General features: G+C 39.5%; 1 protein-coding gene across 1 annotated transcript; it reads left to right on the top strand.

The window, feature by feature from the left end:
* Positions 1 to 1,868: 1,868 nt before the first annotated feature.
* GSG1L2 (GSG1 like 2) lies at positions 1,869 to 10,762 on the top strand. The gene is made up of 5 exons (XM_056506082.1): positions 1,869 to 2,272; positions 3,826 to 3,873; positions 6,156 to 6,308; positions 8,362 to 8,473; positions 10,378 to 10,762. Exons 1-5 carry the CDS (start codon positions 1,921 to 1,923, stop codon positions 10,631 to 10,633), a joined length of 921 nt encoding a protein of 306 aa, XP_056362057.1. The 5' UTR covers positions 1,869 to 1,920; the 3' UTR covers positions 10,634 to 10,762.
* The last annotated feature ends 484 nt before the right edge of the window (positions 10,763 to 11,246 follow it).

Genomic DNA, 11,246 nt, shown 5'->3' with positions numbered 1-11,246 from the left:
CCAGCAAAGGACACCTCAGAACACAGAAAAGGTCTGTGTAGGGAGCAAACATCTCCCATTGTCTGTCAGAAAGCAGCTCAGTAAAAATTTGTTTTAAACCTTTTGATCAAATTTTGTCAAATATGCACAGCCAGTGCAGGATCAGGGAGAATCTAAGTGTGGAAAAAGTTGTGTTGCCAGCAGTTCAGTTTTCCTAAAATTCTTGTGATGTTCAGTGTTTTCTTCAAAGCTTCAGCTGCCAGGTCTTGGTGTTATCTGCATATATTTGGTTAACACAACTTTATTCCAGCAAAAATCACTGCATGTAACACTTTGCTTGAAGGGAGGTGCAGCAAATCGATTTGCTCCTCCCTTACTTTCTTTCTTTTCTCACAGTTTAGACAGAACTAACCAATAAATACTCATGCAATCCATTTCTCCTATTAAACAGAACATTCTTGCATGAAAAATTGATTTGGAAGTTGTGTTGCCAGCATTGCTAGGGCATGAACCAAAACCTGTCTCTGTGAAACATCTCAGAGTGCAGTTGTCATCCAGAAAGTACCAATGGTCTCACAGGCCTCAGAATATATTTAATTACAGCCATATGCAGGTTACTCACAGGAATAGAAACACAGAGAAGTGTTTAATCCTCAGGATTTCCCTCCCTTCCTCCCTCCTGCTCCTCTGCTCTCACACTTGCTCCCATGCCTGTTCTCACAAGTGATACACCCTTGTAAAAATGCACAAAGATGAGACAAAGAAAATGACACAGAGATGTAGAAAAAAATCCCTCCTGGCTCGAGCCACATCTGGTTTTTGGGTTGTGAGATTTGCTCTGCCTTTGCAGACCAGACCTGCTCAGTCTCTGTTTCTGGCCTGTTCTGTGAGCTGAGCTCCTCACAACCACCTAAAGCATTTGTTCTGTTATCCTTGAGTTTCATCCTGGGACTCATCTGACATCTTTGTGTACAGAGTTGTCTTAAAAATCCAAATAATTTTCATTGGAAGATACATATGTGGCTTCAGTGTCTGTCCTGTGGAACCATTCTCCCCCAGGGCACATGGTTTGACTTTACAGTAGTAAAATGAAGCAGTGGATTATTTACTAACACCCCAGCTCCTTTTGGTTCTTTCATAACTTACTTGCATCACCAAACAGGCAGAAAAAACAATATATATAACATGTCAAGATTGGAAGTGTTTCCTAGATGAAGAAAAAAGAAATGCTATTTTACAGAGTGAGAAGATGCACATATAAAATAAGGATAATTCAGCATTTTTTAATGTTTCACCTCAGTTGGGCAAAACCTGTGTTGTGTGTTCAGACACAGACTGGACAGTGCCCAGGAAACCATCAAGAGCAAAGTCAGGTAATTTATCACTTTTATTTGTCACTGGTGGAACTCTGAACATGGGCAGTCTCCTTTCCAGTGCTGCATGCTGTGAAATGCTGTAGCTGGCCAGCCAGCTTTAGCTACTCACAGGTTTTTTTTTACAGCAAGAGTCACACCTGTATTCAATTTAAACAGTGTTGAGTGTTACAGGAGCATTTGGAGCTGTGAGATTTTGTTTATTCCTTAGCTAAGGGATAGATTCCATCAGTGTGACTCCACCTCTTGATCAAGGTAAATAGGCATGCTGTGTTTGTATAAATAAAACTTTAGTGATTGCACACTGGGCTACTTCCAATGCTTCTGTGTTCTGTGTATGATTCAGGGGCAAACTATCTTTTCTTGTCACACTTGCTCACATTTCTTCCACAATACATTGCTGCCAAGCAACACTGTCCTTTATTCTTAATCTCCCCTGCCACATGATTTCTGGTCATGCCCAGATCTCTGCTGTCTGCCTTAAACTCCTAAGCCAGCACAATTTTCTGAGAGGGATGGAGAATGGGATGGTGGATGCAGGCAGGTGTTTCACCAGGCAGATAGATGCATGATTTGCAAGAGGGAGTTTCTGGAACAATCCCTGGAGCAGCTCTGGAAGATGCCAGCCTCAATCCCAGAGGCAGACGGGCGGCACAGAGCCTCAGCAGCATTTTCCCTGAGCTTCCTCTCTCTAGTCTTCTCCATCACAGCATTCAGCAGCAGCTACTGGTGTGAAGGGACCAGGAAAGTTGCCAAACCTTTCTGCAAAGGGGACAGCAAAGGGGACCTGTGCATCCGCTTCAACAGCAACGGCAGCCAGGCTGTGCAGTACATCTGGGAGACGGGCGACGACAAGTTCGTGGAGAAAAGGTTCCATGCTGGCATCTGGTACTCCTGTGAGGAAATGATAAATGAGGATGGTGAGTAAACCCTGGGAAATGTGATGAATACAGTTATCATAGCTCTTCCTACTCGGTGTGCCCTTCCCCTCTGCTTCATTAGTGTCTGCATATTTTATGGTGTTTGTGTCTTTGAAAAGTTGCTCTTCTCTCCCTCTGCCCTCCCTTGGAGGGTAATCTCTAGTTAACTCCTAGAAAATTCCTAATAAATTCTGCACAGAACATTAGCTGACAGGTTGTGGTACAGATAAAGATTATTATTTTTTTATTCTGCTCACCATAACTGCAAGTTAAATGACTTTAACAGGGAAGAGTTTCATTTTTCCAGTGTTTTTATTCCGTTAGTCAAAAACGAACATACGTGTTTTAAGTGATTCCTTCTGTGATCCCCTATGGCAACATAAAAAATGCAAACTGATTTTTTAAATCTTTTACACTAATATATCTGTGGGATCTAAATTAGTTCCTGGGTTTCTTCTTGAGCACAAGAATTTCTACTTTCTTACTGTGATCTCAACTTGCATAAATCAAAGCAGAAGAGGATTATTTTCATCCTTCTAAAACATGATGTGGAGACTTATTAGCCATAAGTGGTGGCATTTAATTGGGTCTCACTCTGCATATGTAAATATTATTAGAATGAAATTAGCTTGCCATTACAGAAACTTTCTAGTTAATTTTGGATTTTTGTATAAAGGAATTGCTGGTTCAAGAATTCAAGCATTTATTGTAAAACCAGATCAAGATTAAGTTTCCCCCTTTATTGCCCTGATCAGTTTACAAGCAACAGCTAGAACAGAACTTCAGAGAAATCACAGCAGCTGTCACCTGTGCTATAAAATGTGAATATTTTCACAGTCACCTGTCCTGAAGGTCCAGTTCTACCAGAAGTTCTTGTAAGTTGTGCAGTTTAAAGGGTAAATGGCAAAGATCAGAGCAAACAAAGACACCTTTTATCCATACTGTGGGTACCAGGGCTGTGTAATTTGAGCATCTGCTGTGGAAGCCCATGTGTGGAAGCTCCTGTTATCCAACTTGGGGCAGTTAGGAGCTGGAAAAAAACACCCAGCATGTTCAGATGGAGCAGAAATTAATTCCAAGAGCTTTGTTCACAGCATCTGTGTGGGGGCCAGGAGGTCATCTGGGTTTGAAAAATCAAAGCTTACAGGAAGAAATTGGAATGAAGCTTAGAGGGAATTTGTGTGAGCAGCAGCCTTGCTGCTGTAAGGAGAGCAGCTCTGCCCTGACAGGAGGATTGCATCCAGCTGCCAGTTCTGCAAAGGAATTTTCCTCTCCTGGCTTTCACAGCTACCAGCTCATGGAAATCAATTCACAGCCTTTCTCTGAGTCCTTCAGGCTCTGGTCCACCTTGAAATAGTCTATGAGGACTCTCTAGTTAAGCCCCAGGAGAAGGTTGATGTCCCAGGGTCTCTGTGTACATTAAAAACCTCCTCATCATCTCACTTTCTGCTTGTGTGGTAGATTTTGCATTTTCTTCTTTCTATTAATCTATTTCTTTAGACCATTACAGAATACAAAATAATCCTGAATTTGATTTTATTTATGTTTTTTAGGTGAGAAATGTAGAAGCTTTATCAGTCTGACTCCAGCTTCTGATCGAGGTAGATATGCAATTTTTTTGTCTGTAGTCAAAACTTTCCTGGCCACACTTACCAATACAAGTATTCTGCATTAAATTAAATTAATTAATTTCAAAAAATGCTTGCCTTAATCCCAAAGAGGTTTTTTGTCTGTTATTTAGTTTTCCAACTTCAAAAGGAAGGTCATATGACTTACAATATCAATCTTGGTCTTTCTGAAGACACACCACTTGAATATGAATGGCTTTTGAAATTCGAATATAGATATTGGAAGTCAAAATTTGTATAAATTTGTATATTTTTGCCCTCTCTCTCCTCATACCTCCATATTTGCATCCAGGAATACAGTGGCAGTGTGTGAACATCCAGGAGGTTTGTGTGGATGGATTGAGGGAGAGGTGCTGAAACCAGCCTTGGTGGAATCTGAATCCCCTCCCTGTGCCTTGCTCAGAGCTGTGAGGACACATTTCCATTCTGTTCTTTTAAAGAAGGACTCACATCCCTATGAAACATTCCTGCAGAATCCTGTGTGCTTTCCTCTTGCCTGATCCCCAGTATGAGAACATCAGCCCATCTGATCTGATTAGACCAATCAATTCACATGAAAAAAAACCAAAACTTGTTCTTTCCAGCATGTTGGGACTGGAGCATTTTCCTGGATAAGCAATTTCAGACCCTTGGAGAAGGAGAAATTTTCAGTCTCTGAAGGCCAGTCTCCTACCTGCTGCTGCTTGTCACAGTGCCTTAACAGCAAAACAGAATTTTGCTGTGTGAGAAAAAAAAATAAACGACATGTGGGTGTAGTCACACAGAAATGAGGAGTGTTTTCTTGTCCCTGCCTTGAGAGCTCCTCACAAAGAAAACTGCTGGTGGACAGAGCTGGAACCAGCTCTGAGCAGCACCACAAATGCCACAGGCACTGGAGGCCAGAGGAGACAGCCAAGAAGCATCTGGGTACCTAAACACCAGAAATCCCCCCAGTCTGCATTGCAAACACAGGTTTGTGCTCTGCACGTGCCTGTGGTTGCTGTGGATCCAAACTTGGGGTGCACCAGGCTCAGCCCTCCCAAATTTCTCAGCCCTGGGTCTCACCAGGGGTGATCACTGTGCTCAGTGCATTTCTCAGAATGGCTCAGAAATGTTAAAATGCAAACTCTTACAGCTGGAGCAGCCAGAACTGTTGGGCAATGCAACATCTGGAGTTCCTAATGAAAATCACAATTTTTTACGGAGACAGATTTCCTGGAGAAACAAACCATGTCCAAGAACACCCACACAGAGCCTGGCCCAAGAATTCCATCTCTAATTCCATGAATCTGAGAAATCCCACAGCCCTGGTCTAGGCCAGCATCTGGGGTTTTACACCCCACAAATGTTGTCTCCTGCCCTAGGTGATGTCTGCTAATCAAGGATGTGTCTCAGCAGAGTTTAAATTTTAAGTTATGATTGTTTGTGCTCGTCTTCACGTGACACCACTGCTTCAATCTACAGCCAGGTGTCCAAGGACACATTTGTTTTTTAAAAAGTTTGGGGAAGATCATTTGCTACTGCAGATTTGGACACAAGAAGGCCTCCTGCTCCTGGCTGTGGGACAGCAAAAAGCAGGCTGAGAGACTTTAATTGAGGATTAACTTCTTGCATAAGATGTAATTACCAGATCTCCAAAAAGAGAGGAATTAGCAGATAACTGGAGAAATAAATCTCAGCAAAACCTGGAGGCTGTCTGGGCTCATGAAGGCTTCTCTGCCCAAAAAAATCAAGGTCTTGTTTGGTTGAAAGTTGAGCCTGTGGGGAAGATTTTATTGAGTGACCAGACCCCCAGGCAGGGTAGGTGTGTGCATGGCCCCTGGCTTCAGCTGGGTCTGCTGCTCCAGTGTGCTCCTCTCTGCACTCACAACCACCAACAGCTCTTTTTGGATTCAATTGGGCTCTTTTTATATCCATTTTTGCTCTTTTAATATTCACTTTGGTTCTTTTAATATTAATTTTGGTTCTTTTTATAGTCACTTGGTTCTTTTTATATTAACTTTGGTTCTTCCTGTATTCCCTTTGGTTCATGGTGATTTTAGGGTAGCTACTGAGTATAAACCACACTGTCCCACCTTGCACTGTAAGCTTCTAAGTGTGTAGCAGGAACATGCAACTGCTTTTCCAAAAATTATAATTTTGGGTGTCCATTGGCACTGGAAGTCTTCCATTGGTGTTCTCAGCACCTTCACAGCCTTTGTGCCTCTGTATGGGGAAGGAAATGGTGGAAATATGAAATGATTGCTGGTAATATTTGCTGTTGATCTGGTTTCCAGGGGTTTTGTGGCTGTCTATTGTAGCAGAGCTTCTCTACGTCCTTCTGCTCCTGACTGGGAACATTCTGATGTCAGTAGAAATGTGCTACTACAGCTCTGTCATTGATGGGCTGAAGATCAATGCCTTCTCTGCAGTGGTCACCGTGTTAGCAGGTACAGCCAAGCATCTCCTGTAATTACACCCAGAACAGTTTTCCATCTGAAAATTGATAACAGTGTCCAAGCTTCAAAACTAGCCTACTGAGAGACTAGCAGTACAAAGTGAAGCAACATTTTATGGGAAAACATAATTTGCAATTAATTATCTAAATTTATATTAATTAAATTAAATTATTTAAATTTATATTATTTGAATTAAATTATTTAAATGTATATTAATTATCTAAATATTTGTGGCTTTTGCTATGGCTAACTTAATTGTTTTAATTTGATCATTTTTCATTTAATTGTCTGGTTGGTTGCCAAAGACTAAAAAGTACATCCTCTTCTAAGTAACTTGATTTTTTATTTCCAACATGCTGAGTATAAAATTAGCAATAGCCAAACTCAAATAGCACTTTTAAGAGGGAGTAGAATGTACTTGGGTAATTGCTAATAGAGAATGGTCATTAAAATTTTCTTCTATTTTCTGCACCTTTCATAATCCAGTGCTATTTAATCTTGGGATTTTAGGCAAATTCAGTTTGGAAGAAATTTCCCTAGTCCAGTCTGAGAAATCTGGTCTGAATTGCCTGTTTACAGTCTGTTGGGCAGGAGGAGCTTGAGGCAGAGATTTTTGAAGGCATCTCAAAGATTCAATCTCTATTGTGGAATTCTTACTGAGGAATGTTGCAGTAAAGCAATTACAGTTAATTTCTTTACCAGAATTTCTTGTGGAGCACATGCCACTCCGCTTCACATGTTCAGAACTGGTCAGAGTGATTTATACTTGGTGATAGCCTATCTTTTGTGACACTAAACTGCAAGTCAGACAGCTGCCAGATGGCAAAAAATTAATCTCAAGGCTGCATCTCTCTATCAAAATGTTTGGCTTTTATCCTGATCCTAATGTTATTTGATTTAAGTTCATGCATTTGTGCCTTTTCTTATGAATGAAAGGATTTTTTGTTCTACTTTTTCCTCTTAAACATAATCACATATTTAGTTCTTTCACCAATGTCTTTTTTGGGGTAAATAAATGAAGTTCATTAAACATCTGCTCACAAAAGTGGGGAAGAAATAGAGCAGATAATTCCTTTCTCTTTGCAGTTAACTTTTACACATGTGAAGATGGCTCTTTCAGCTCCCTGTATTGCAGAGTGCAATCCCCAGCCTTTCCTGTGACTGGATTATCTCCTTCCTTCTTAATGTGTGCTGCCCTGAAAGATTTCCAAGCAATTAAAATCTCTACTATCACCAATTCCATTAATTGCTCAGAAATGGCCTCATTTCTCCTGTGTCTGACCAATTCTCATGATCCACTGTCATGTCAGTTTTCAAAGCAAGAGATGTGAACTTTATTGAACTCCTTAAGCAGTTTTGCCAGCTATTAGCAGCTTTCCCCTCTCCCAATAATCATGAATATTCACTTTCATTAATATTTGGGCCTGTACAGTATTAAGCAGACCTAGACAGGAAGTATCAAGTTTATCCTGGACATTCTGTTTATTTCCAAGAGTAAAATTTCTTGAAATACTAAAAAAGGGAAGAACATTTGTTCTAGCTGTTAAATTTATATGTGAATCATTTGTAGGTATAACCCAAATCTAGTTGCCCTAATCTGTAATGAAGATGTGATTTCTTGTACAAGCATACTCCTGATTATATCTGAGCAATGCAAATTAAATTATTCAATATCAGCCTCTTCCATAACCTAGATTTGCAGTGCTTTCTAGTAAATGTTTGGTCACTTTTTCATTCACCCTCATAACTGGTAGATCTGGTTTTGAAAATCTTTCCACTTATTGTTCCTGAAACTGGAGGCAATGTGTCACTCTCCTGTAATAACTCAAGATTTCACTAAGAAATTTTCAGAGGATGAGAACCAGGTGTACAAGTGGCAAATACACAACACATTAAATTCACTTAAATGGTAATGTCCAATATTTTTGAGTGCTTTGAAGAATTCACATAGTTCATAAAATCTTATTCAGGAGTTCAAGAGACTACAAAAAAGAATGTCCTCAATTTACATTTTCTAATGTTATTATAACATTGTATTTTTTAGGTCTTCTGGGCATGGTTGCTCACATGATGTACACAACTGTATTTCAAATGACTGTAAATCTTGGTCCTGAAGACTGGAGACCTCACACTTGGGATTATGGCTGGTCCTACGGGTACTAACTGGTTTATATTTGGTTCTTGCATTACATTTTGGTCACTTTGTGTTGCATATTAGGATAATGCAACATAGTTCCTTGTGCAATGGAGAAGCAAAAGAGAAGAGAGAGCTTTGTTTAAAGAAACACTGCACTTATATAGGGTAGTTCATGTAAAACAGAACAGAAAACACTCATTGGTCCAAGAAGGCAACACCTCTTTGAAAACATGCTTTCTGCAAAACATCACCAGACACTCACACGGCTCTCACACACCCTGCAGGTGTTTAATCATTGTTATAATTTGTTGTCCTTGAGCAGGCTGAGGAACCCAAGGCTTCAGGTTGCTTTTTCCCTGGTTCCCAGCAGCATCCAACGACAACTTCACCCTGTGTTCAAGGAATTATACCTAATTTATAAGCAATGCCTTTACCTTATTTCACTTCTGCGGATGCAGTTCAATAACCAGGTGTCATTCTTGTAAATCAGTTGTCTGAAATTGTTGTCCAGAATGTAGAAGTGTGCAAGGTTTATATTTGCCATCCCTCAGACAGTACAGAGGGGTCCACCTGCCCTGCATGAAGCAGAGGTTCTTCTCCATCCACATCAAACCTAGGTTCAGCATTCTCATCTCCCAGTTGCCTTGCCTAAGCTGTTTAAAACTCTTCCAGCTTCAGTCATTTAGGTTCACATTTTCCTATCACATGTATGCTTCAGATTGTTGTTGGAACATTTCATAGAATCAGAATTAACCAGGTTTCATTTGAGACTTACTCAGGGTGTAGTTTGGATGATATGAGGAGCAAACAATGCTTGAGCTTCTCCCCTTCTTGCTTCTGGGAGCCTTCCACATCTCCATGCCTTAGTCCACCATCCTCAGATTCTGTCCATACATCTGATTTCTGATTGCTCTAGAGATCAACCCTGGCCAAAAACACTGGGAGAGAGGAACGGGGGAAAGGTGGGCGGTGGGGGGAAGGATTATTTACAAATGTAAATGAGTTTGTTGAATCACCTCATCAAGGATGTGGTTACACACAGCTCTGAGGGAGAGGTGAGATAAACAGGAACCTCTTAAACTGATTTCTCCACCAAGGCACATTTCATTCGATAATTGTAACCTTGCCATGTTTAAAAAACTACTGATGAGCAAGTTCCAGCACTGTGAGCTCCAACTCATGCTCATGTGGCCATATTTTCACATGCTGTTTTTAATTTCACACATTCTTAACAAACACTATTTCAATACAATTTTTTTTAATTCTGTGTCCTTAGGGTGTTACTTTTAACATTTCAGAGTTGATGTCTTTTTCTCTGTTTGCTCATGCCATGCATTTTCTCAGAAATTAATTTCAATGCTCTGAACCTGCTTTACCCAGCTATTTTTTATTATTTATATTTATATTTATATTTATATTTATATTTATATTTATATTTATATTTATATTTATATTTATATTTATATTTATATTTATATTTATTATTAATCTATTACTAATGGTGCCTTCTCTGTTCTTTTTAACACTTTTGGGTAACTCACATTTTTCTCAGTGTCCCCTGTGAGATTTATACTCTTAATAACTGCACCTTTTAACTTTTTATGCATTCCTCATTTTTAATAAAACCTTTTTCTGATATTAAGCTCTAAGCTTTTAATAGAGAAGTAAAGTTTGAATAGAGCTCAAACAGAGAAAATTGAGGTAGGGTTTCATTAAACAGGTATGTTAAATATAGATAGTACAACAAATATGTGGAGGTCAACCGTAAATGGTCATTAACCAAGAATATTTCTTCCTCATCTATCCTGTTCATCTTTCCCTAATACAATCACACATAAGCAGTGTTTTCAAAAATAAAATTAAAGGACTTGAATATGAAAATGTGCTGCTAATTTCTGCTAATTTTTGTTTTTTTGTTTATAGCCTTGCATGGACTTCCTTTGCTTGCTGTATGGCTGCAGCTGTCACCACTATTAACAAATACACAAAAACTATCCTGGAATTCAAGCACAAAAGAAAAAAGCTGGAAAGGAGCTTTAGGATTCAATACAAGTTTCCTGAGCACAGAGCTCCAGAGAAAGTTTGCAATGTGTATGTGAACTCTTTCCAAAACACCACAGATGACCCCACACATCCATTGAGAAGTCTGCGCCACCTGGCCACTATTTCAGTCCTGTAAAGCTGAACCAGACCTCAGAGCATTCTGTAAATTATAATACTAGATCCAAACAAAACAGTGTTCATGAATAAAATGTATCAATGTGTAGTATTATTTATTTTTCTTAATAAAGAAATTATATTTCTGTGGATGTTTCAAGGAAGTCTTGGTGTTGGAAAAGAAGATTCAGGTGTCTCAGTTCAGATAAAAACAGTGACAAAGGTTCCCCACAGTTCTAGTTTTTAGGTGGTAGAGTATGTGAGTTTGTTAGAATTTTAGAGCATCACTCCACCCTGATTCTTTATTAAAAAGACTGTAAAAAATCCCATCCTGAAACTATGAAAAGCAAGGCAGCAAATAAGGCACGTGATGCATGGCTTGAATAATTTTTTGTTACGAAAGGTACAATCTGCCCAAGAAAATCTGTGCACCTCAGCTTATGGTTCAAGAGTTTCACCATACACACAGTGGATTTGCTGTGAGAGGGAACAGGTTTTCAGTGTAAACACTTACTTAAAATGAGAAGGCAAACAGAAATCTGAGAAAGACATGGTTGTGGACAGCACACAACTCACTTATGGAATTCTCCAGGAATCATTTTGGCAACAGAGAGAAAGAATCAAAATTGGATTAC

The sequence above is a fragment of the Oenanthe melanoleuca genome, chromosome 18 (assembly GCF_029582105.1).
Source record: "Oenanthe melanoleuca isolate GR-GAL-2019-014 chromosome 18, OMel1.0, whole genome shotgun sequence".
In the NCBI taxonomy this organism is placed as follows: Eukaryota; Metazoa; Chordata; class Aves; order Passeriformes; family Muscicapidae; genus Oenanthe; species Oenanthe melanoleuca.
The sequence above is the reverse complement of the archived record's forward strand: the minus strand, read 5'-3'. Positions and strand labels throughout refer to the sequence as shown.